The 27,625-nt window shown below is 39.3% G+C and overlaps 1 protein-coding gene across 5 annotated transcripts in view; it reads left to right on the top strand.

Annotated features, from left to right (window-relative positions):
• The window catches only part of SETD2 (SET domain containing 2, histone lysine methyltransferase), a 121,729-nt gene that overhangs the window by 10,583 nt on the left and 83,521 nt on the right, over positions 1–27,625 (top strand). For 4 of the 5 annotated variants that reach the window (XR_008629740.1, XR_008629739.1, XR_008629741.1 and 1 more), the window contains exons 2-4: positions 14,842–14,880; positions 17,352–21,691; positions 23,942–24,073. Coding sequence is in view for 2 of the 5 variants with exons in the window: in XM_055134566.1 (XP_054990541.1) it covers positions 14,842–14,880; positions 17,352–21,691; positions 23,942–24,073 (4,511 nt within the window). In the remaining 3 variants the exon portion in view is untranslated. The remainder of the gene's footprint in view (positions 1–14,841; positions 14,881–17,351; positions 21,692–23,941; positions 24,074–27,625) is intronic. The other variant, XM_055134567.1, reaches the window with a different exon arrangement.

Below are 27,625 nucleotides of genomic sequence, written 5' to 3'. Positions count from 1 at the left end.
GCATGCAAAGCAAGTACTTTATCTTTTGTTTAAATTTTATTACTATTCTTTCCCCTTCCTTTAATTGTTGATGGCAATTATCAGGGATTGCACATGCGCTAGATTGTGCCACTCAGCCTGGGAAGCTACCTGTGGCATATTGGATATGCCAAAAACAGTAACAAATAAATTTCACAATGAGAGACATTACTGGTGCCTGCTCGAACAAATCGATGAGCAACGGGATGACAGTGACAGTGACATATTTAGTTATGGTTTTCATCAGGAGTCACTTATCAGTGCTTGCCTACTGAACTCATTGAGGTTCACTCTCGCTTAGCTGCTGTGTTTTATGTGCTTGCCAAAGTTGTGTGCTCTTTTTTTTTTTTTTCCTCCCTTAGGTCACACCTGGCGATGCACAGGGTTTATTCCTGGCTTATGCACTCAGAATTACTCCTGGCGGTGCTCAGGGGACCATATGGGATGCTGGGAATTGAACTCTGGTCGGCCGCGTGCAAGGCAAATGCCCTACCTGCTGTGCTATCGCTCCAGCCCTATGTATGCTCTTCTTTGAGGCACACAAGTTATGGTTATGATGCTCAGGTTCACTATGGTGCTACACATATGCCAAAGGTTCAGAGGTTCCTAGCTGTGGCACTTACACATCTTTATTAAATTACTTATTTTTTATTGGATCACTGTGAGATAGACCCTTAAAAACCATAATTAGATTTCAGTCATGCAGTATTCCAACACCCATCCCTTCACCAGTGTACATTTTCCAGCACCAATGTCCCCAGGTTCCCTTCATACATCTTTTAGTTGTTGTGCTTACAGGGACTGTACCCCAGTGGGTTTTTTTGAGGGGGAAAGTTTGTGTGTGTGTTTTCCCCCCTCTTTTCAGTTTTTGTTCCACATGCAACTCCTGGCACTGCACTCAGGAATTACTACTGGTGGTGCTTGGGAAACCATATGGGATGCTGGGGATTGAACCTGGGTCAGGCATGTGCAAAGCAAGCACCCTACCCCCTCTACTATCTCTCTGGCTCCAGGATTGTAATCCTCTTGATGGTATTGGCACACATTTAATTACAGTGCAGCTTGAAATCATTTTGCACATCCTTGGAGCATGTGGGATACTGGAGATTTAGACTTAGACTTCAACACTTGCAGGGCAGGCACTCCAAGCCTCTGTGTATTCCTTTGGGTCCCCTTTGTTTAATGTTTTTACATAGTGGTGGCATTTTACGGTACATATTATCCTGCCCTTTTTTTTTAATGGAGTAGTTTTGGGATTGGAGTGATAGTACACGGTTAGAGCATTTGCCTTGCATGCGGCAACCTGGGTTTGATCCCTGGCATCCCATATGGTCTCCCAAGCACCACCAGTAGTAAATCCTGAGTGCAGAGCCAGGAGTAACGCCTGAACATTGATGGGTGTGATCCAAAAAAAGGAACATTCAGATTTTTGTTTTTCATAATGGAGTTTAATTTTTGTTCTTTTTTTTTGGGGGGGGGGTGACAGGGGGTTTTCCCCAGTAGGTTAAGAGCCTCTCAGACTTCATCTGACAGTGCTCAGGAGGCCTTGTGTTGCTCGGGATCAAACCTGGGGACATGTACATTCCAGTCTTGTGTTTCAGCCCTTTGAGCTATCTCCCTACCCTTGGGATTTATGGTTTGAAGTCTCCTTTTGTCAAAGGTTCCCAGCAGCCCTGCATGCTGTACTCTCTCTGCCGCCCCCAACTAACTTTTTAATGAAATTAAGGAATGGTATTTAGAATTTAGACCGTTCATAATCAGTTGAATTTCTAGTTTAATTAATCTTTCATATTAATTTTGATGTTCTTATAAACCCCCCTTATTTGCAGAAAATATGTCCTGGGATCTGAATGAATATCTGAAGTGGCAAATAGTACTGAACTTTGCACTGTTTTTGCTTATATATACAAATTGATAAAGTTCAATTTTCTAATTAGGCTTAAGAGATGAGTAATGATCATAATATAATTATAACAATATATAGAAGCAAATACCTTACTGTATTTAATAGTTTTGGACCACTGTTGTCAAATATAGTAAAGATTAATCGATAAATAAAGGGGGAAATTTTTTTTAAATTTGATGGGTGTCAGGGATTCCCTAATTAGTTGGCATTTAAAACTTTTTATATACATTTTTCCCCCTTCCTATTTTTTGTTGTTATGGTGGCTGAGAGATTACACACACTTGATTACAATGCTTGGCAGTGTTGCATATTTTATTATTTTTTTCTTGTTTGGGGGCCAAACCCACCGATGCTCAGGGGTTAGTGACTCCTGGCTTTGTATTCAGGAATTACTCCTTGCAGTGCTCTGGCGACCATATGGGATGTCAAGGATCAAACCAGAGTTGCCTGTGTGCAAGGCAAGCACCTTACCTGCTTGCCTTGCACACATTCCAGATCCTTTATTTTCAGACTTTATGATGCACATTTTAATTGTGCTAATCACACACACTTGGTTGTAGCACTGGGAATCCTGACTAGCATTATCAGATCTGGATCACACACAGACATTTGGGAGGGTGTAGGGATCAGACTCATAGCCTCAGACTTGCAGGGCAAGTCCTACCACTTACCATCTCTGGACCCCTGATTCTTCACTTTGTCTTAGTCTAATTGGTGAGGTAGTCCAAGTTTAACATAATTTTAGGACTTTAACTCATTAAACTTTAGACAGATTGACAGGTCACAGGTAGCATAAATGAGCTTTTATTATTTATAAGAGAATGTGGGATGCCAAAGGGAAATCATTCCTCAGTGCTCATACTTGGAAATTGAAATAGTTGTGTGGATTTATAGGAGAGGCTGTATCATCCTGGTTACTTTAAAATAAGAAGAATGAATTCTAATTTAATGATTCTCTGAGATTTGCATTATTCAAGATCGATTTTAATTCTTTTTTTGGGCAGATTTGGGCCATTGCTGGTAGTACTCAGAGTTCACTCCAGTAGTGCTCAGAGATCACTCCTGGTGTTATTCAGGATTAAACCAGATTAAACCATTAAACCATATGCAAGACAAGTGCCTTTACCTCGGTACTATCTAGCTAGCCCCTCAAGTTTATTTTAAAATAAGTACACATATCGCACATGGTCCTCCAAGCACTGCCTTGGAGAGACCCAAAAGCACAAAGCATAAGCCCTAAGCACCACCAGGTATGGCCCCAAAACAAAACACACCAAAAAAAGAAAACTTACTGAGTTTTGTGTTTTTTTGAGTGGTTTCTGTCTCCCTTTGCCCCGCCTTTTTTTTTCTTTTTTTTTCTTTTCCATACCTGGCAGGGCTTTTGGGGGTCTACTTGGAGTACCAGGAATTTAACCCAAGTCAGCCATAAGCAACTGTACTTTCAGCCATAAGCAACTGTACAGCCCTGTGACCGTACTTTCTCTCCAGCCCCCTAATAGGGAGATTCAAAGCATGACCTAAGCTCAACTGAAGTTTTCACTAGCAGTGTATACTTTCTTTCCTTTTGCAGATCTCTCTTAATCTGTAACAGTCCCTTCTGTTTGCTGTATTTTGGAGACTTGCCAATTATATGAGGCTTTCTTTTCATAGTAGTCTTACTGGTTACGTATTGTATATTATGTCAGGGGCATGTACAGGTTGTCTTTTAGTGATGTCAGAATTGATCAGTGTGTTCTGGTGTAGTCAGTCTAATCTATCCATTACAGTTTCCCATCAGCCTTTTTGCCTCCTGATTTTATATGACATTGATGATGATTATTCCCAGATTCATTTAATAAGCATCATAAGATGGTAATTTTTTTCTTTTTATAATTCCATTAATTCTTATGCGGCCGACCCAGGTTCGGTTCCTCCGCCCCTCTCCGAGAGCCCGGCAAGCTACCAAGAGTATCTCGCCCGCATGGCAGAGCCTGGCAGGCTACCCGTGGCGTATTCAATATGCCAAAAACAATAACAAACAAGTCACACAATAGAGACGTTAGTGGTGCCCACTCGAGCAACTCCATGAGCAACGGGATGACAATGACAATTCTTATGCATTTTTTTGCTGGAAATGTATAAAAATTTTTTTTTCAGTTATTTAATTTCTTGGGAATACATTTCATATAGAAAATGTAGGGGAGGGGCCAGAGTGATAGTACAGTGGGTAGGGCATTTGCCTTGTACTCGGCCAACCTCGCTCGGTTCAATCCTCAGCATCCCATATGGTCCCCTGAGCACTGCTAGGAGTAATTATTGAGTGCAGAGCCAGGAGTAACCCATGAGCATTGCTAGGTGTGACCCAAAAATAATATTGAGAGAGAGAGGAGGGGGGGAGGGAGGGAGAGAGGGAGGGAGGGAGAGAGAGAGAGAGAGAGAGAGAGAGGGAGGGAGAGAGAGGGGGAAATTTGGTTCTTTTCTCTGTCTTTTATCAGACAGTGAAGTAATGTCTTGTTGACAGTCTTTCACAGGTGAAATTGCAAATTCCCCACTGGTATTCCTTTCATTGCTGCTGTCGTTTCAATGACCCAAGAATTGCACACTTGATTGTGGTGCTCACACACTTGACTGTGGTGCTCACCAGGAGTTATACATATTAATTGTAGTGTTGGATACATTTTGGCTGTAATGTTTACTGGGCGCCTCTCAGTTATGATGCTTGTCAGAGGTTGAAACTTGAGTTATGATCCTACCATACACCTGGCTGTGCTCTGGAGCATTCACATTCTAAATAGAGCCTAAATAGAGTGTCCTAAATAGAGCCTACTTGGCACATGTGACAGCAGCAGGAACGGAACTCACACCCTCAGTGTAGGTGCTTTCCCTTAGATTACCTCCAATGTAAATTTCATTTTTTTAAATTGTGTTTCAGGCTACATCCAATGGTGCTCAGGGATTACTCCTGACTTTGGAGCTAGGAACCACTCCTGGTAGGGTTTCGGGGGACTATAGGGTGGTTCTGGTGATTGAACTGGTTTGGGCATTTGCAAGGCAAGCACCTTACCCAGTATATTATCCTGGCCCTATTTATTTGGTTTTTGAACCACACCATTGGTGCTTAAGAGTGACCCTGGCTGTGCTTAGGAGACTGAATGGTGCCTGGAATATGAACCTGTTTGGAGGGATTCGAGGGCTCTCCAGTGTGATTTTTGTTTTTTTGGGGGGAGAGTAGGGGGATCACATGTAGAGGTCCTCAGGACTTCTTCCTGGCTTTGTGCTCAGGAATCATTCCTGCTTGTGGCTTCAGGGACCCGATTGCTTCAACCCTCCAATATAGTGTTTTTTTTTTTTTTAATTTAGTTTATTAAAGTTCATATGTTTGCTATACTTCTTTATGTTGTACTACTTTTTGTTGTTCAGATAGTCCCCTTTGTGTCCTTTTGTATGATGTAATCTTTGATCATTTCTTGGCCATAGCTCCATAGCTCATTTATACACTACCTCACTCTTGAAATCAGCTGTTGCTTCTGAGAGCATAGGCCTTTTTACTGGAAAGTTAAGGATATATATTTTATTGGTTTTTTTGGGGGGAGGGTGGGTTTTTATTTTCTGGCTTATTATTTATTTATGTATTTAAAAAAATTAGTTTTGGGGTCAGAGCAGTAATACTGGGTAGGGCACTAGCTTTGCACATGATTGGCTGGTGTTTGATCCCTGGAATACCATATGGTCCCCGGAGCAATACCAGGAATAATCCTTGAGCATAGAGCCAGGAGTAAGGCCAGAGCACTGCCTGGTGTGGCACCAAAACTAAAAGTGAAAAAAAAAAAATAACCCTCCAGTTCATACTCAACTTTCTTAATTTGCATTTTAAGAGTTTTTGTTTCACAACTTCTCTTTGAGGGCCAGAGGAGTTGGTACAATAACTAGGGCGTTTGCCTTGCACAAGACTGACCCAGGTTCGATCCCTGGAATCCCATATCCCCTGAGTACCATCAGGAGTGATTCTTTAGTGCAGAGCCAGGAGTAACATTACCTTTGAGTATTGCTGGAGGTTTGTGGCCTAAAAGCCATCCAACCAAACAAAGACCCCAAACTCTTCTCTTTGAAGTTGAAAAATCTAATGATAATGCGATATTTTGGTTCATATGAATTTTACCAGTATATAGTAGTAAAACTACTACATAGTTTAAAATTTAGGGGGTGGGAGAAGGTTGAGCCACTCTTGGAGGTGCTTGGGGACTGTTCCAGACTTTGTTCTCAAAGTTATTCTCTGCAGTGCTTGGGTGACCGTGTGTGGTGCAGGTGCCACATATCCTGTTCTGTCTCACTGATCCTGGTTTAATACTGTTTCTTTGAGCCACATCTGGCAGTGCTCAGGGCTTACTCCTGACTCTGTGCTGAGGGATCACTCTCCTGGCGGGCCTTGGGGCTCCATATGTGGTGCTGGGAATTGAACTCCAGTAGGCTGGATGCAGGACAAGTGCCCTTCCTGCTGTCCTATTCCTCTGCTGTCCTTCCTCTTCTAATTTTAAGCTTTATCTTTTGCCCATTGGTTAAATTCCAGTAAGGAATATACTGTCTATAGTTTCGTTTGCTTTAGCTATTCATTTATGTTAATCACAACCTAATTTGGTATAGTTTATATAGTTTGAATTTCTAGAAATCATTTTTTACTTTGTCCCTTTAAAAATGCAACACTTCACACAATTCCTAAGTTCCTTTAATAAAAAAGTAGAGATAGTTTTCATTCCTGTTCTCTTACTATTTCCTTTATTTGACTCGTTTTTAATTTCATGGTATCTGTGGGAGTAACATTCAGCATTGCTTATGGACGGCTCCCAGCAGTGCTTGGAGGACCATGTGCTAGAGGTTGAATCTGAAGTTGAATCTGGGGCTCTAACATGGAAAGCTTGGGCTCAGCACTTTGAGCATTTCCTTTATCCTTAGTCTTTCTTTTAATATGTAATATTGTTTTTTTTTCATTTTGGCCGAGTCTTCTGTTTTACATTTTCTAAATATAAGCATACTTAACATGTTGTATGTGCCTCTTTTCACTCACCAAAATATTCTGATCATCATTCCAGAATAATGATGATAATAGGGAGCTTCATCATTAGTTGTAAAGTTGCATATTTTACAGTTATTCAGCAATATTTTTGTTTTGATTTGGGGGGTTACACCTAGCTGTACTCAGGGTTTATTCTTGTCTCTGCACTCAGGGATCACTCCTAGAGCGGACCTGGGGACCCTGTGGAGTGCGGGGGGGGGGGGGGGGGGGTGGGGTGGGAGGGGTGGGAATCAGACCCAGGTTGTCCATTTGCAAGGCAAATGCCCTTCCTGCTGTACTATCCCTCCAGCCCCATTCAGCCACTATTGGTGGACAAATAGATTGTTTCTAGTCTTGCTGTCAACTGAGGAACCTTGGTATTCCTCCTCCTTCCTTTGTTACTGTTGTGATGGTGTGGAGTTGGATCAGGTTACAGTGCTCATTGTATTCTTCTAGTTGCAGTGCTTACAGTGCTTGCTGGCCAGGGTCAAAAAAATCTTTTTTTGGGGGGATACTTAACAGGTGCTGTACCCATTGTGCTTTCACACACCTGGCAGTGTTTACCCAGAAATTGTTTGCTGTTGCCGCCTTCAGGTATCATTGATAGCAGAGCTGCTAGAATCATTTTCACTCAGATTGAATTTTCAGTCAAAAGGTAGCATTCTAGAGCTAGGAGTTACTTCTGGACTCAACCTTAGAATTTTGTTTTAACCTTGTGTTTTGCTCATGAAATGAGTATTTAGTACATTGTTTTTCACACTGGTCCAGCATTGTCATTGACACACCTTTCAAGACCACTAGTGTTTCAGGGATTTTGTTTGTTTGGGGAATAAGTATCTTTGCCTTGCTTTGTATTGTACTTGTGATAGTTGATTTGAACTTTACCACATCCCAAAAAATAATTTGCCATTTTTTGTTAGATGTATAAACTTTCCCCCAAAACCAAGTAAATAGATGGTATTTTGTTTATATTTAATGATTCATTTCTCAAGAAAACTTCATTTTCAAAGAAAAAAAACACAAGAAATAAGACAAAAAAGAAATGAAAACAAAAGAAAACTTCATTTCAATGTGGTTGTTTTTCTTTGGGGCTGGGGGGGTTGTGTAACCAAAATTCAGGAACAAACCAAGCTCTAAGTGTGTTTTTAGTTTGGTCTAAAGAAATGAGTTGTTTTATTCACTATGTTACCAAGATTAAATGTAGCTCCTGGGCTGGAGCAATAGCACAGCGGGTAGGGCGTTTGCCTTGCACGTGACCGACCCGGGTTCAATTCCCAGCATCCCATATGGTCCCCTGAGCACCGCCAGGAGTAATTCCTGAGTGGAAAGCCAGGAGTAACCCCTGTGCATCGCCAGGTGTGACCCTCCCCCCCAAAAAAAAAGAAATAAATGTAGCTCGTTTACATTTTTAATATTTATAATGGAAAAAACTTGTTTATGAAACATGAAAGAGTAAAATTATTCTCAGGAGCATTTTTAATAACTCCAGAGCAAGCAGTTATTTATGAGAGGGGAATCTGAATTACTTTTTTTTTTTTTTTTTTCTTTTTGGGTCACACCTGGCAATGCACAGGGTTACTCGTGGCTCTGCACTAATTACTATCTTAAATGTATAAAGAGAGGGGCTGGAGCGATAGCACAGCGGGTTGGGCGTTTGCCTTGCACGCGGCCGACCCGGGTTCGAATCCCAGCAACCTGGGTTCGAATCCCAGCAACCCGGGTTCGAATCCCAGCAACCCATATGGTCCCCTGAGCAGCGCCAGGAGTAATTCCTGAGTGTAGAACCAGGAGCAATCCCTGTGCATCGCCGGGTGTGACGCAAAAAAAATAAATAAATAAAACTTCTTAAAAAAAAAAATGTATAAAGAGAAACCCAATCTTTCTCGTGTTAATTTAATCACATTTCCCTTTAAAAATTTTTTTTGAAGATTATTTTTATACATTTTTAAAGGTTGTTTTTAAGGGATTAATAGATAAGAATAATTACAGTAACTTGAACTGACCACTTATTTTCATGTTTCTCTTTAATATGCACAAGCTACTATAAAGAGTAGGGCTGGCAAGCTGATTCAATTATCCAGTTTGGTAAAATACAGGGTGGGTACAGGTTAAACTGGGTAAGTTTATAGCCTACTGTTCGTCTATAATAAGCTGTCTCCCTCAGTCGGTAGTGGCAGCTTTCAGTGTAATAGCATATTTCTTATAGAAAACTGTAGTTTTAAATTGGAAAAAGTGAAAATCTCCATTGACATCCAAATCTAGCTCCAAGGAGTTAGACTCTCTTTCATGATAGCAGCCTATTCTGTTTCGAGGCAGATATTTTTTAGTATGATGAATCAAACTATATTTCTCTTTAACTTTTTACTCTTTGCAGCCATTTTGTGTAATTCATAATGGCAATACAAGAGTCAAGGGCTGTACAGACCAATTGAATACTTAGTTCTTCCATTAACTAGCTATGCCTCTAGGTATCTTCATTTGTAAAATGGTAATGTAATGTTACATAGATTTGAGGGACAGATGATGAAATCTGTAAAATTATTCTGGTAGCTGTAATAATGGGGATGGTGGTTTAGAAATAGGGACTGTATGACCCAATTTAAGTATAACATAATTAATTGACTAAACATTTACCCTCAACTTTTTGGTATGATTTATTGGCTAGTATTAAAAATGAATTTCAGGGCTGGAGAGAGAGTGTTGGGCACTTATCTTGATTATGGCCAACCCTGGTCTTATTCTCGACATCCCATAGAGCTCCCCAAGCTCCCAAGAATATTCCTGAGCACAGAAGGATATGACCCCATAACAAAGAATATTTGTCTGTGTTATATTTATTTCTTTTGAATATTATTTGATATAGGGTTCCCCTCTCCCACATTTTGCTGATAAGGAAAATAAATGGAAATGTATATTAAACTCAAAATAATGAGTAATGAAAACTTACTTGTATATAACAATCTTTAAAATGTTCGAATTAAGTCACCATACCTTCTAATTTAATGGATTTTTGGAAAAGATAAACAAAATGTAATTTGCTATATGCAAGTAAGTAACAAGTAAATAATGCAACAAATTGGGAGATAAGCCATAGAATAAGATTTTAGTTATATGTGTGCATATAATAAAGTATGTATTACTGTATCACTGTATCACTGTGATCCCATTGTCAGTTTACTCAAGCGGGCACCAGGGCTGAGAGAGGGAGAGGGAGAGGGGGAGGGGGAGGGGGAGAGGGAGAGGGAGAGAAACTTGTTTTGGGATGATAGTCTTTTCCTCACTGACTATAGAACTACTTGATGGTATGTTTGAGATCATTTTTTTACTACTTTTTTTACTATATACTTTTTTTTACTATAGTATAAAAACATACCACATTAAAATCTTGCCTGAAGATCTCAAGATGTTACTTATTTTGTGTTTTTTTTTTTTCATTTTAATATTTTTGGTTTTGGGTTGCACACCTAATGGTGCTCAAGACTTATTCCTGGCAGGCTTGGGTCAGGGACTATATGGGATGTTGGGGATCAAACCCAGGTTGACCATGTGCAAGGCCAGTGCCCTAACCACTATACTATCTCTCTAGCCACAGGAGATGTAGCTTTGCAATGAATGCTTTGCTTGTGTGGGCATTCTTTTTGACCCCACTCATTTATTTGTGTGTGTGGGGGGAGCATTTTGGGGCCACACCTGACAGTGCTTAGGGCTTATTCCTAGCTCTGCACTCAGGGATTACTCTTGGTGGCCTGGGGAACCATATAGGATGCCAGGGATAAGATCTGGGTCAGCCACATGCAAGCAAGCGAGCGCCCTACCTGCTTGTACTATCACTATGGCACCTGAGACTAATACTCTTGCTTTGTTAATGTTGAACTTTTATTTCATTTCTCTTTTTTTGGCCCTTCATGGATTGTAGCTAGCCACTCTTGGAAATAGAGGCTAGCAGTTCAATGTAGAACCTAAGAATATGGTGCTTCTTGGGCTCTGTGGTTCTGGGGACCATCAAAGTAGTGCTCAAGGGACCTTCAGTGTTGGATTATAGTTCCAAGCATTTTAGGCTTAACATTTAGTTGTCCTTTCTCCGCCCACAGGGAGTTTTGGTTAAGTGAATTACACCCACCACAGTGCTCCCGAAGAACATGCAATTCCATAGGGGCACTCCCAGTGCTCTTTGTTTATCTTTAACCTCTCCTTTATGTTCTTCTTTCCCTATCTGTTAGTTACAAATATCTCCAAATCAGACATAGTAACTTACAAAGTCAAACTTCTGATAACTCTGGATTTTGTTTATGTAAGTGAAATATTTGCTTTTCTCTGTGTTTTATGCCCTTTGATATTTTTATTTTAGAGCAATGTCCTTTTTGTATAGACCCAGGAAGACAGTTAATGTTATGCTTTTGTAATATGGGAATTAATTGACTGTGAATAATATTTACTCCTGGACATCCCTTATATTTACTTAAGCCTCATTTGCCCTTAGACTGACCTTAGCTCCTTACACCCCAAAAGGTGAGTCCCATTGAGGGATTTGGATGGAACTGGGGCAAACCATAAATTGTGCTGGCTTCGACGTGGAGCAGCCTACGTGCCATAAGAAGTGTAAGTTAAGAGCATGGTCGTGGAACAAATTCTGTCATGACCCCAAAAGAAATAACTGGATAAGGACCATATTGAGATTAGGAAAAACTACCCTGACCTGGGAACTGTAGTCTGGGAAACATAGCAAGATCTCCCCAGGAAAAGCTACCATGAGTACAGAGAAACCATTTAAAGTTTAATCTAGGGTGTAGATGATAAAAGTCTCTTACTGTGTTTATGCAAAATGACTGGAAATATTATTAAGAAATAAATTTAATATGATTGTTAAAATAGATTACATGGATTACCAGTAAAGGAAAAGGAGAAAGCAATATGCCCCTAGATGGTATCCTGCCGGTGGGCAGATCTCCTAGGAATCTAGAGTATTGAAGCCCCTGGATGGATCTCCTTGAAGAATTTTCTCTGAGGAGGGGCTTTAACATCTGTTTATTGTTTTTGTACTGCAACATAGACCATGTTCAGGGACTATTCCTGACTCTGTTCAGGAGTGATCTCTGTACCTTATGTGGTGCTGTTAATGCTGACAGAATATAGCTTAAACTACATCTACAAATGTTTATATGTAATGATATACCGGTAAGACTTTCAAAGGAAATAAACTTCAAAAAGCATGTTCTTCCATTTGTCTGTTTTGTATTTACAAAAGAGACATTTGGGCCAGAGAGATTTCTCAAAGATCTGAGCACACAGGAGTGCTGGCAGGGTTTAATCCTAGTACCACATGTTCCCCTGAGCAGAGCTGAGATTAGTCCACCCAAACAAAACTTTAAAAAATAGATTTTCTCATATGCACATTTTTTTTTTTTACAACTTAAAGGTAGTTGTCCTTAGGAACAAAGACCAAATTGCAGTTTTATCTTTCTTGGTTAGTAAGATTTTTTTTTTCTCCTAGGTGCTGGTAGTTTTTTCAAATAAAGAAAACTAATTGTTCCAACTAAAAGTGAGCTAAAGTGAAAAGATCTGTCATTCTCTACATTTTTGTTTGTTTACACCTGGTGATGCTTAAACTTACTCCCGACTCTGCACTCAGGGATCATTCCTGGTGGTGTTCAGGCAACCCATATGTACAACACAAACACCCTACCCACTGTAGTATCTCTCCAGCCCACTCATCCTGTACTTTAATCTGTTAGTCATATGTTAGGTCCAATTTTTGTAATTTTATAAAATTAGACTATCTTTTAAATTTGCTCATATTTTGCCATGAGATCACTGTGGTCTTTTCCTCAAAGTAATTACAAACACTTCTGTCTGTTACTATTCCTGTATGACATGATATTCAGAGTAGATTCCCTTACTAATCAATGTTTTCTTTAATACTAATAAATGTTCATGATATGGTGAAATCTCTCATGAAGTCTCCCTATGGAAATTTTGCTTCTAGTGTCTTAGTCTGAGAGATTGGTTGGCTGATTTTATTAACTGTATCATTCTTCAATTTAGTCTTTTTCATTTGTGCCATGTAACCTAATAGAAATTTGTCTTTTTTGTTGACATGGATTAATAATTCAAAAATATTTTTGATTTGTAGCTTGTTGCTTGTCCCAGTGTTCATAGGACCATGTGGTGCCAGGGATTAAATTCAGGTCTCCTGCATGCAAAGCATGTACTTTAGCCCATTTTTCTATATCTTTGGCCCTCAATTATTGAATCTAACAATGCTATTACCATTAATTTATGAGGGAGTGTTTTATTGATTGGTTGCCATACTTCACCAATGCTTGGTTAATTAAGGCAGTGCTTCTGACTGATGGTGCTTGGGGGATAATAACATTTTTTTATTCCCAGGCCCCAAAAAATAATTTACAAAAACATACCAATAGTAATATGTTTTGTTTTGTTTTTGGGTTATAACTGGCGGTGCTCAGGCCTTACTCTGGCTCTGCACTCAGGGATCACTCCTGGCAAAGATTGGGGAACCATATGTGGTGCTGGGGAATTAGACCTAGGTCAGCTGCATGAAATGCAATTGCTCTACCCCCTGTAATGTATCTCTGGCCCCAGTAATGTTTTGTTTTTCAAGTCATTGTGACCTTTTTTGGAACATCATGTAGCTCTCTTGACGAATAGATTGGTGATGTGATACAGTATATATACCTCCCATTTTTCAAAGAGACTATGGAATGAATACAAAGAATGTTTGAGAACCACTTACTAACCCATAAAAGAAATGTTTCTCATGAGAAACAAGGCCACTGGACCTTGTTACTACCCACTACTTGACATACTGTTTTCCTTTTAAATGGTTTTTGTTTTGTTTTACTTTTGGGGTGACCAGGGGTTACTCCTGGTTCTGCACTCAGGAATTACTCCTGGTGGTGTTTGGGGGGCCTTATGGGATGCCGGGGATTGAACCCGGGTCAGCTGCATGCAAAGCAAACACCCTACCACTGTACTGTCACTCAGGCCCCAGGTTTGTTTTTTTTTCCCCCCAAATACTGTTTTGGTATTGTTTTGTTTTTGGCCAAATCCACAAAATGCTTAGGGCTTACTCTTGCTTTTGCACTCAGGGATCACTCCTGGCAGGGTTTGGTGGGGTCCATTTGGGATGTCAAGGATAGAACTTGATTCACCTGTATGCAAGGCAAGCACGTTAATATGTTATACTTTCTCTCCAGTCCTTGTTTCATTTTAATATCTGTGCCTTTGCCTGTGATATCCTTTTCCAAGGATCTTCTTTGAATAAAATCTTCAAAAACTAATTCTTTAATTTTTTAATGGCATTGAAATGTTTTAGATTTCAGATGTACAACACTAAAACTTCACATACTTTTACTACATTATGATCACTACCAAAAGCCTAGCTTCTTTTCTCAGAGGTACAGTCCCCCTTTTTATCCAGCTTACCCCCTTATCCTTCCCTTCTGGTAACCACTTTTATTCTTAATAGTCTGTTTCTTCTAAAGGTTAGTTGCATTCTTCTGTTTCCACTAAACTTACCTTCTCTTTACTATTATAATGTAGACATTTTTATTTAGATATTTACTCCATTATGTTGCAATTACTTTTGTAACAAAATTATATTTTGTATTTATAGAAATTATTATCTTAAGGGCAGAGACTCTATTGTATTCTTCTCTCAACCCTTTATTTCTAGCACTTAGTATCATTTAACATTGTGTGGTGTGCTCTTCAATAAATATTTTTTATACTTTAGATAATGCAGACTCTGAAGGAATGGGCTGTTCAATGGAATATACCTATAGATAATTAATATTTTAATTTTCAGAGGAAAATTTTATTTCAATTGATTTTAAGTATTTATGATTTCTTTTTATTCTTTTGCATGCTTCCTTGGCTGGATTGCAATAGAGAAGAAGAAAATGAGGCAAGTATGCTTTTTTTTGTATTCAATAATCATGGGGTTGGAAGCATTGAAATTTAACTATTATTTTGGGTGTAAATGACTAGTTTTTGCTTAATTTTACTTTTGGGTCTACAGTGAGTCTTTTTAGTGATAGATGATGTTTATCTTAAACTGATGTTATTTATTTATTTTTTCTTCTTATTTTTTTTTGCTTTTTGGGTCACACCCAGCAATGCACAGAGGTCACTCCTGGCTCATGCACTCAGGAATCACCCCTGGTGGTGCTCAGGGGACCATATGGGATGCTGGGATTTGAACCCGGGTTGGCTGCGTGCAAGGCAAACGCCCTACCCGCTGTGCTATCACTCCAGCCCAAACTGATGTTATTTTTGTTTTGGGACTTCTTTGTTTTTGTTTTTGGGCACCACACCTGGCAGTGCTCAGGGATTTTTCTTGGCTCTGCTGGAGATGGGGTGAGAGTGTATGTTTCCAGCAGTGCTAGGGCTAACCTGTTGGTTTTTAAACTTGGGAACTTAAAGAGCTGTAGGCAAAATGAAGGAATCTGGTACCTCTAGAGACCGCCATTAACTTTTCTTTATGTATTGATCTTGCATAGAGGATTTAATTTGGAAAATAGACTTTGTTTACTAGGAATATTGAAAGAGAGGCTGGAGAGATAGTAGAAGAGGTAAAACACTTAATTGCCTTGTAGGCTAATGTCATGACCCAGTTCAAATCACAGCAAAATTAAGCACAGTCTGCTAAGCACCTCTGGAAGTAAACTCTAAGCACTGTCAGGTGTGGTCCCAAAACAAAAACTACTCGAAGAGTGCTTTTCTCTGACAATATGTGAAAACATTTGCTTTCCTACTTGAATACTATATAATTGTGAAAAGAGATGGCAGCTTTTATCATGTTGAAAGAGAAATAGTTGTTCTCTGTAATAGCCAGAGTTGTGATTAAAGAATGTTTCTGACAAGTTAGAAAAGTGTCACAGCTGACATGTGTATAATCCTTTTAATTTGTATTTTATATATGTGTGTATGTATATATTTTTTTCTTTGGGGGCTGGGGGCCACACCTGATGGTGCTCAGGGATTACTTATGGTTCTGCTCTCAAGGATCACTCCGGTGGTACTTGGGGGAGTACCATATGAGGTGCTGGGGTTAAAACCTGGTTTAGCTGTGTGTAAGGCAAGCACCATACTCACTGTGCTATTGCTCTAGCCCTAGATAAATCTTTTTAAAAAAATTTTTATTAGAGAGGGGCTGGAGTGATAGCACAGCGGGTAGGGCGTTTGCCTTGCACTCGGCCAACCCGGGTTTGAATCCCAGCATCCCATATGGTCCCCTGAGCACTGCCAGGAGTGATGCCTGTGCATCGCCAGGTGCGACCCAAAAAAAAATTTTTTTATTAGAGAACCACTGTGATGTATAGTTACAAACTTAAGAACTTTTGTGTTTGCATTTCACTCATACAGTGATCACCAGATAAATCATCTTAACACTACTTTGTAATTGTTTCACTTTTGGTAGAATCAGACTAAATCAGCATGACAAAAGTATGTGGGTCCTAAGCAGAGACCATGTTAATGAGTGTGACAGAGTGTGGGTGATTTTCAGGAAGGCAAAAAAGGTCAGGTCTTTATTTGGCTATTTCATAATAAAATGATGGAAGATTGTTTTTACCAGGCTTTTCAAAAATCTGGCAAGATCGTCAGAATCTCTGTGATGGTTTTTTGTTTGTTTGTTTGTTTTTTCTTCCTCTCCCCATCCCCATGTGATGCTTGTTTTTAAAACAAAACCAAATTTCTTGTCCACCTTAGATTTGTTGAATCTGTATCTGGAATTTTGTCACAGATCTTTAGTTTCAGTAAAACTGATTCTGTATAATGCAAGGATATATGGTTGTAGAGCATAGGATTGTAATGATTTCACTTTTCCCCCCCACAAACAAAGCAAACTATTTTCATTACTGAGATGTTAACTATTGCTTTCTGTCTACATGAACTTTCTTGTCTTTCGTATTGCATTTTGAGAGAGACCTCTGATATATATATATATTTTTGGGGGGGAGGCAGTGTTGTTAAAAATCTGCCTGGAAGATAGTTATGCTGCAAAGAAACTAAATTCTGAACTTAGTTTTGTACTGAGTTCCTCCCCACATGGGGAGTTCTTTTCCTCTCTTCGACTTTTCAATCAACTTTTCTACTTTCAAAGGAAAAAAAAAACCCAGAGAGATTAAGTTCTTTATGTAACACACTAGAATGCGAAAATATAGGTAATTGTAACCAGAGTGGGTACTAAATTCTCTATACTTATAAGTGTATTAAAATTTCCATAATAAAGGACTTTTAAATGATTACAGTCTTCAGGAATTCATGTTATTTGTCACTAAAAAGATCTTTTTATTTCCCTGACATTTGAAATTATAGTAGATTTTTGAAAGTGACTTTATTATAATAGTAACAGCTTGTTTTGTTCATTTATAGGCAAAGATTGAAAATGTGCAGAAAACAGGTTTCATCAAAGGACCAATGTTCAAAGGCGTTGCTTCTAGTCGGTTTTTACCCAAAGGCACCAAGACAAAAGTTAATTTGGAAGAACAGGGACGACAAAAGGTGTCATTCAGCTTTAGCCTTACAAAGAAGACTTTGCAGAATAGGTTTCTGACTGCACTTGGTAATGAAAAGCAAAATGATACTCCAAACTCCCCATCTGTACCTCTTCAAGTAGACTTAACCCCTAAAATTAAAATGGACGTTGGAGATACCTTATCTACTACAGAAGAATCTTCTCCACCAAAATCAAGGGTAGAATTGGGCAAAATTCATTTTAAGAAACATCTGCTTCATGTAACATCGAGGCCTCTGCTAACTACCACTACAGCAGCGGCATCTCCTCTTCCTCCCATGGTATCATTACCAGCAGCCATAGCAGAATCAACAACTCTAGACTCACCACCCTCATCTCCACCTCCACCCCCTCCACCCCCCCCAGCCATAACACCCTCGCCACCAGCACCAGTAATAGAGCCAGTGGCTTTGCCACATGCACCAGTAACGGTTCTGATGACAGCACCAGTAGATGTAGCAGCTAGAAACCTCAAGGAATCCCCTGTTACAGTTGTACCTGAATCTTCAGAAATGGACACTAAACAGGACACTGTATCTAATAGTTCAGAGGAACACATAACTCAAAATTTGAATGAACAAGCAGATGCGCCTTTGCAAAAAGAAGATTCCCATATTGGGAAGGAAGAAGAAATTCCAGATAGTTCTAAGAATAGTCTGGTCTCAAAAAAAACAGGTTCTAAGAAGAAATCCTCACAATCTGAAGGCACCTTTCTTGGTTCAGAATCTGATGAAGATTCTGTACGGACTTCCTCAAGTCAAAGATCACATGATTTAAAATTTTCAGCAAGCATTGAAAAGGAAAGAGATTCAAAAAAGAGCTTAGCACCTTTAAAATATGAGGATTTGGGGAAATCTTCACGATCTAAAACAGAGAGAGATGATAAATATTTTAGCTACTCAAAACTTGAAAGAGATACTCGGTATATATCTTCTCGATGTAGATCAGAGAGAGAACGGAGGCGAAGCAGATCTCGTTCTAGATCTGAGAGAGGCTCTAGAACTAGTTTATCCTATTCCAGGTCAGAAAGATCCCATTATTACGACTCTGATCGCCGCTACTATAGGAGTTCCCCTTATCGAGAGCGGGCACGGTATTCTCGGCCATATACAGATAACAGGGCACGAGAGAGTTCTGACTCAGAAGATGAATATAAGAAAACATATTCTAGGCGCACCTCATCTCATTCCTCCTCTCACAGAGATCTGAGGACATCATCTTATTCTAAGTCTGACCGGGATTGCAAAACCGAGTCCTCTTACTTAGAGACAGAGAAAAGAGGAAAGTATTCTTCAAAATTAGAAAGAGAATCCAAAAGGACTTCAGAAAATGAAGCAGTAAAGAGATGTTGTTCTCCTTCTAATGAATTGGGATTTCGACGGGGGTCATCGTATTCCAAGTATGATAACAGTGCTTCCCGTTATAAATCTGCTTCTTCAAAACCTGTACCCAAGTCTGATAAATTTAAAAATTCTTTCTGTTGTACAGAATTAAATGAAGAAACAAAACAGTCTCATTCTTTTAGTTTACAGACTCCTTGTTCAAAAGGTAGTGAATTAAGAATGATTAGTAAAATTCCTGAAAGAGAAAAGACTGGTTCTCCATCACCATCAAATCGATTAAATGATTCACCTACTTTTAAAAAGCTAGATGAATCACCTGTTTTTAAGTCTGAATTTATAAGACATGATAGCCATGATAGTATTAAGGAATTCGACTCATCTAAAGTAAGGAATGATCAATTAAGAAGTTATTGTCCCATAGAATTAAATATAAATGGATCTCCTGGAACAGAATCTGATTCAGCAACATTTTGCACTTCCAAAACAGACACAGCTTTGATGTCTTCTGATGATAGTGTGACTGGATTGGAGGTATCCCCTTTGGTCAGAGCACGCATGCTTTCATCAAATGGATTTCAGAATATTAATAGATGTAAAGAAAAAGACTTGGATGATACTTGCACACAGTGTAATAAGTCAGAAAAATCACTTAGGGAAACAGATCCTTCAGTGTCGCCACACCAAGATAAACTGACATCTTTGCCACTAATAACCATAGATTATTCCAAAACAGTAAAAGAACCAGTTGATATGAGAGTTTCTTGTTGTAAAACCAAAGATTCAGATTTATATTGTACTTCAAATGATAGCAATCCTTTATGTCATTCCGAAGCTGAAAATACTGAGCCTTCAGTTGCAAAGATTTCTCCAAATAGCTTTATGAATGTGCATTTGAAATCAAAAACAGTTACATGTGATAATAGAAATATGACAGATCAGCACTCAAAATTTGTGGTTGAGGACAATAGACAGGGCATTGGTAGCACTACTTCAGCTTCAGTTAATCATTTTGATGATTTATGTCAACCCATACATTCAGGAATTGCTTCGTCTCTTCCAAGTGTTTCACCAGGAGTAAAAATGGACAATTTAACTCTCTTACAATGTGGAGAGAACACATCCCCAGTTATGGATGCTGTGCTGAATAAAAGCTCAGATTTTACAAAGCAAGCAGAGAAAGAAAAAATGGAAGTAGGTAGTGACCTTCCTGATTCAGCCAGGGTAGCTGCTTCCTGGGAAAACAGGCATAATTATGGGTTACCTGGAAAATGTGTACAGAAGACTCAAGAAGAGGGAAATTCCATAGTGCCTGATAGAAGAGAAAGACCAGAAATCTTGTTAGATGAAGATGGAAGAGAACATGCACATACTTCTGATGATTCGCAAGTAGTATTTTCTTCTTGCGATTTAAATTTAACCATGGAAGACAGTGATGGTATAAATTACACTTTAAAATGTGATAGTAGTGGTCATGCTTCAGAGATTGTGTCTACTGTTCATGAAGATTTTTCTGGTTCTTCTGAAAGTTCAAGTGATGATAGTGATTCAGAAGATACAGATTCTGATGATAGCTGTATTCCAAGGAACCGTCTACAGTCAGTTGTGGTTGTGCCAAAGAATTCTACTTTGCCCATGGAAGAAACAAGTCCTTGTTCTTCCCGGAGCAGTCAGAGTTACAGACACTATTCAGATCACTGGGAAGATGAAAGATTGGAGTCAAGGAGACACTTGTATGAGGAAAAATTTGAGAGTACATCGAGTAAAGCCTGTACTCAGACTGAGAAGTTTTTCCTTCATAAGGGAATGGAGAAGAATCCAGAAATTACTTTTACACAGTCCAGCAGAAAACAAATAGATAACCATTTGCCTGAAATTGTTCATCCTCAGAGTGATGGGGTTGATAGTACAAGTCATACTGATGTGAAATCTGATTCTCTAAATCATCCAAATGTTGAAGAAACAAATTCCAAAATAGCTTCAAGGCAACAGGAAGAGATGCCCGTTTATTCCTCTGATGATTTTCAAGATGTCACAAATAAGTCTCGGCAACAGACAACTTTCCCTAACAGACCAGATAGTAGACTGGGAAAAACAGAAATGAGTTTTTCTTCCTCTTGTGAGATTTCCCAGGTAGATAGCTTCCATGCATCTGAAGAGCACAGAAACCTAGGGTGGGAGTTCTCTCAACAAGAAAAGCCGACGACCACATACCAGCAGCCCGACAGTAGTTTTGGAGTCTGTGGTGGACACAAATATCAGCAAAGTGCAGAACAGTATGGTGGGACACGTAATTACTGGCAAGGCAACGGCTACTGGGATCCAAGATCAGCAGGCCGGCCACCTGGAACTGGGGTTGTATATGACCGAATTCAAGGGCAAGTGCCAGATTCCTTAACTGACGACCGTGAAGAGGAGGAGAATTGGAATCAGCGTAGTGGATCCCACTTTTCAAGCCAATCCAGTAAATTTTTTCTGTCCCTTCAGAAGGACAAGGGATCAGTACAAGCACCTGAAATAAGTAGTAATTCCATTAAGGACTCCGTAACAGTGAATGAAAAGAAAGATCTTTCAAAAAACTTAGAAAAAAGTGATATGAAAGATAGAGGGCCTCCTAAAAAAAGGAGGCAGGAATTGGAGAGTGATTCTGAAAGTGACAGTGAACTTCAGGATAGAAAGAAAGTTAGAGTTGAGGTAGAGCAGGGAGATACAACAGTGTCCCCAGGCTCAGCATTAGTTGGACCTTCTTGTGTCATGGAGGACTTCAGGGACCCACAACGATGGAAGGAATGTGCCAAGCAAGGGAAGATGCCTTGTTACTTTGATCTCATTGAAGAAAATGTTTATTTAACAGAAAGGTAATTAATACTTAATTGACAAATCTTTACCTCTTATTAAAAAATACTAGTTTTGGGGCCTAGGGAGATAATTCAGAGGGCTGAAGTGTATGCTTTACAGTAAGGAGTCCAGAGTTTGGTCCTGGTCATCAAATGGTTCCTTGAGTACCTCTGGGTTTGAGCTGGGAGGAACCCTCAGTACTGCTGGGTGTGACCCAAGCACACAAAAAATTGACCTTTCAGTACTTGATCATATTAGTTCAGTCCCAGGAAATAATTACGTGATCAAATATAAATTAAAATATATGAGTCTAATATGAGTATATATGCTTATATTTGTAGAGTTCTTTTGCAGGTTTTTTTTTTTTTTTTCTGTTAGAAAAGAGATGTTCTGGGGCTGGAGCAGTAGTACAGCAGGTAGGGCGTTTGCATTTACCTTGCACGTGGCTGACCTGGGTTCGATTCCCAGCATCCCATATGGTGCCCCAAGCAGTGCCAGGAGTAATTCCTGCGTGCAGAGCCAGGAGTAACCCTCTGCATCTCTGGGTGTGACTCAAAAAGCAAAAAGGAAAAAAAGAGATGTTCTCTTTTTGTCTCATTTATTATCTCATACTAAAGGTATACTTTATGCCATCCTCATTTTTCTTAAACTCCTCATATAAAAAGCAAGTCAGTCATATTTTTAGGTAAGCATATTCCCATACTCATTAATGAATTATGTATTTAAGTGACTTAAATGAGTAATTTTAAAGTTTTTAATTGAAGTCATTATGACACTATTTTGTACTTTCATAAAGTACTATATATATTATAGTTTATGGAACTATTATAGAATGCATAATCACAGTGGAAATTAGGAGATTGAGGCAGCTACTTAGACTGTGCTTTCATTGTCCAATATTTGAAGAGTAGTTTTGGTTCCCTAATTTTAAGTTCTTATTACTATTTTTTAAATTTTAGGCTCCATGGTTTATAAAATTGTAGGATCCCATGCATATAACATTACAGCACCACATCCTCTTTCAGTATATCTGTTTCCCTCAACCATCCTCATCTCACACCTTGTGATAAGCTTCCCATGATGACCAGTTCTCAGTTTCTGTTGCCTTTGGGCATTTATTACTCCCCTAATATTTTTATTACACATAAATCTTTACATTAATCTTCACATCCCCCTGAAAAATTTTATTTAATCAAACTTGATGTTTTTGACCATTTTTTTATCAATGATCAAAAATAGCTTGACATAAAGGCAAAGTAAAGATGGTATGTTTTTTTTGGTTATTTTTTTAGTTTTGTTTTTAATTCTGACTAGATTTTTATGAGTTCAGTCACTTTTTAATAGCTTCCTTTTTCTCCTCAGTTTGGGTTGAGAAATTTAGACCTCTGAAATGTTTACTTATAGCTATATTCTTTTCTTCTATAAATTATTTCACTTTCTTTTAAGCAAGATATCTGTGTAAAATATCATGGTAGTGCTGTGTTGTTACTGAAAGATTATCTAAAGCAGTGTTTCTCAACCTTATGGCTCTTATATACCTCTAGGGTATTCTTAGAGAACCATAGATGAGAAGGGTATAAGTGGGGGTCCCTGGCATGAGATTTGGGAGCTAAGCAATGGGACTGGGGGCCACAGGAAGGAAACAAGGTTGGAAGGGGGCCACATTGGGAAGAATATTGAGTAACACCAAAGCATTTGATTGCATTTAACTTGTAATTTAAAACTTTCAGCAAGATGTTTTTTCTTCAGATTATATCTCAGTTATCATTTGTTCATGTGAGGATAAATTCTTTAATCAGCTCTTTCAGTATTTGATGGTGAGTTTTTCTATTTTTTCCCGAGCCAGATATGGCTATTAACACTTGGAAATTCTCAGAATTTGAGATTTAGTTTCCAGCAGCTATAAAGCTACTGTTCTAGCTGGTCAAGGGCATGGGCTTTCACCCTCTCCTGTAAATACCCAATAAAATACTTGAATTTCTCCTCCCCTCAGCCCACCCTCCAAGAGATTTAGCTGATCTGGAAACCTGGACTAGAGAATAAGTGCCCAGTACAAAATTCAGGGCTTGAATTTGAATTTGCTGTATTCTCCAGTTTGCTTCTCATCCTTTCTTGCAGCACAGTTCTTAGAATTTTCTGTTTCTGAAGTACTGAAAAAACAAACCTTTTTTAAATTATTGACTAGAATCTTTAAAAAATTAACGACATTTATTTTTTGTGTATTACATATCACAAGATTTAACAAATTTTTATAAAATTTTACCCCATAGAAAGAAGAACAAATCCCATAGAGATATTAAGAGAATGCAGTGTGAGTGTACACCTCTTTCTAAGGAGGAAAGAGCCCAAGGTGAAATAGCATGTGGGGAAGATTGTCTTAATCGACTCCTCATGATTGAATGGTAAGTAAGGTGGGATGCCCAGTTATTTTATTAAATGCCCCGATATTAAAAATATTAATGGAGAGTTTGACCTCTCTTCTACATATTGTTGAGAGTGTATGTGCAATAAAAACAGCTGGTGTTTAATATTAGATTTCTTTGTTTTGGTGCATTTGATTATAATACACAATTGTAAGTTCTGCTTATAGTCATATTGTAAGTACTGTGTAAATTCACTTTATTATTGATGCTAATGGACTGGAGCAATAGCACAGAGGGTAGGGCGTTTGCCTTGCACGAGGCTGATTCAGGTTTGATTCTCCCATCCCTCTCGGACAGCCCAGCAAGCTACTGAGAGTATCCCGCCCGCACGGCAGAGCCTGGCAAGCTACCTGTGGTGTATTTGATATGCCAAAAACAGTTACAAGTCTCAAGTGGAGACGTTACTGGTGCCCGCTCGAACACCAGTTGAACAGGACTACAGTGCTACTCCAAAAGGATATAAAACCCTAACAGGAGCTTGAGGGGGAGTACAGTGGGTAGGGTGCTTGCCTTGCATAATGGACAACCCTGGTTTGATCCCTGGTATCCCAAAGGGTCCCCCAAGCACCACCAGAAGTGATTCCAGAATGTAGAGCCAGAATTTACCCCTGACCTTTGCTGGGTATGGTCTAACATTGGAAAACTACATACTCTTGTTCTAAACCTCAGTCCCTCTATTTTAAATCTCTCTTGGTAATTTTTTATGCCTATAACAATGTCACTAGGTGTTTTTTGTTTTTTTTTTTTTTTGGCTTTTTTTGGGTCACACCTAGCGATGCACAGGGCTCACTCCTGGCTTTGCACTCAGGAATTACCCTGGCAGTGCTCAGGGGACCATATGGGATGCTGGGAATCGAACCTGGGTCGGCCGCGTGACACCCTACCCGCTGTACTATCACTCCAGCCCAGTATTTCTTTTTATTTTTTATTATTATTATTTTTTTTTTGCTTTTTGGGTCACACCCAGCAATGCTCAGGGGTCACTCCTGGCTCTGCACTCAGGAATTACCCCTGGCCATGCTCAGGGGACCATATGGGATGCTGGGAATCGAACCTGGGTCGGCTGCGTGCAAGGTAAACACCCTTCCCCCTGTGCTATCACTCCAGCCCCCCTGTATTTCTTTTAGAAATCTTATAGAAATCTTAACTTTTTTAACTTTGTCCCCATCATATATTTATTAAATATATTTTGATAATTCATTCTGTACATACAGACCTATCCTAATACTTTATCTTGGCTGCATTATGAATTCATAGTAAACTCGTAATTAATGATCTTCTGTTGATAGACTTTGCTTTCTTTTTCTTTTTTTTTTTGCCAGTTACCAATAACTTAATATAAATAAGGCTATTTTGAAATCTTAAAAAATATGCAAAGGCCAGAGCGATAGTACAGAGAGTAAGGTACTTGACTGACTGGCATGTAACTAGCCTAGATTCAGTCCTCAGCACCTATGATCACTGCCAAGTGGGACCCTCCAAAAAAGGAAAATATGTATTATACTTTTTGGGTGGCAGGTAAGTTGGGGCACAGCTTCTATGTTTTTCTTATAGTATCTTTACATCTAAAATGCATGTTATTTTTTAGTATGAAAAGTATTTTTTTAATATGAAAAAATATTAAGGCGATTTGTAGTTTTGGCACTTTTAATATTGAGGGGTTTTGTTTGTTTCTTTTTGGGAGGTGAATATTTGGGCCATACAGTGCTCAGGGACTGTGACTAGCTCTGTGCTCAAGAGTGACTCCTGGCCTTGCTTGGGGACCATATGTTGTGCCAGAGATTCAGACTGGGTTGACTGCATGCAAGGCAAGTGCCTTACTTCCTGTACTATCTCTTCAACCCCTAATGAGGTGTGGTTTTTTGTTTTATTCTTCTTTTTGGGTCACACCCATCGATGCTCAGGGGTTATTCCTGGCTTTGCACTCAGGAATTACTCCTGGCGGAGCTCTGGCGATCATATGGGATGCCAAGAATTGAACCCGGGTTGGCCACATGTAAGACAAATGCCCTACCCGCTGTGCTATCACTCCAGCCCCCCAATGAGGTATTTTATTTCCAAAGTAAAACATTAAAGCAAAACCAAAGACACTTGGTATTCCTTTTTTTTTTTTTTTTTGCTTTTTTGGGTCACACCTGGCGATGCACAGGGGTTACTTGGGTTACTTCTGGCTCTGCACTCAGGAATTACCCCTGGCGGTGCTCAGGGGACCATATGGGATGCTGGGATTTGAACCTGGGTCGGCCGCGTGCAAGGCAAACGCCCTACCCGCTGTGCTATCTCTCCAGTCCCGGTATTCCTTTTCTAAAAGGAAGAGATGACAGTCTATATGTAAAAAGAGATGTAAGAGCATTGCCCCTAGTCATTGTGCATTGTTCTTTTTCTGCCAACCTTCTAAATATATTGAAGAAAAAAATTTTTTGATGTTGTTTCTACATTAATTATTTTTTTTTGCTTTTTGGGTCATACCCAGCAATGCACAGGGGTTACTCCTATCTCATGCACTCAGGAATTACTCCTGGTGGTGTTGGGGGGACCATATGGGATGCTGGGAATTGGACCTGGTTCGGCCATGTGCAAGGCAAATGCCCTACCCACTGTGCTATTGCTCCAGCCTCTACATTAAATTTTTTTGTAAGTCTTAGAATTAGCTCTAATTTTCCAACCCTTTCTTATAATAAATCAGCAACCTATCTTCCCATTCTTTAGCAACTTACCTTTCCTATCAGTTACCCTTAGCTTTTTCTTTAGTTATTCCTTCGAAGTTATTCTTAGACTTTCCTCAAATAGGTCTCACTTCCTGTTTTTCACCCAAGTGAAGACTGTATCTCTTGTTTGTTTTCCTTATCTCTCCATATCCAAGAGATTCTCCTTTAATCCTGCTGCCTTCTGAAAGCTTTCCTTCACTACTTCCCCTAAGGTGATTGCTTTATCCTCTGAGCATCTGTGGAAATGTTATTTATTGCTGATTTGGCAGTAAATGTTGGAAATGATTAGAAATTTCTATTCTAGTGTTTCACAGTATTAAATGTTTTTGTACGTGCTAGATTTGGAATATTAAAAATTCAGTGAACATTTGCTTTTACTGTATCCTAGGATTTATTAAGGAATCTTGCCACTTTGTATTGTTTGAGCAGTGAAATGTGTAAGATATTAGTTTCTCGTAAAAAAAAAGATAAAATAGTTAAGTACATTCAAAAGATTAAATTGGGGTTGGGAAGATAGCTCAAACTGTTAGAGCAAACTTCTAGCACATTTGAGGCCTGGAATTGGATCTTGGGTGAAGTTGCTTCCTGGAATGGCCCACTCACTGAGCTTTCATATCCACATTGCCAGGTAGAAGTTTATCAAACAAGGCCAGGAGTAGCACTAGCCACCCAAACACATTTGAGGGTTGCCCTGTTGCCTTCTAGCACCACTGGACCCAAGTGGTACTGCTGGTCAGTGAACTGTCAGGCTGGTATCTCCAGGCTGAGAATCACCAAGATTGGACCCAGAGTCCTCTAGCAACCACTGAGAGTGGCCCCTTAT

This window comes from Sorex araneus, chromosome 4 (assembly GCF_027595985.1).
Source record: "Sorex araneus isolate mSorAra2 chromosome 4, mSorAra2.pri, whole genome shotgun sequence".
Classification (NCBI taxonomy): Eukaryota; Metazoa; Chordata; class Mammalia; order Eulipotyphla; family Soricidae; genus Sorex; species Sorex araneus.
Note: the sequence above shows the minus strand (reverse complement) of the source record. Positions and strands in the feature narration are given on the sequence as shown.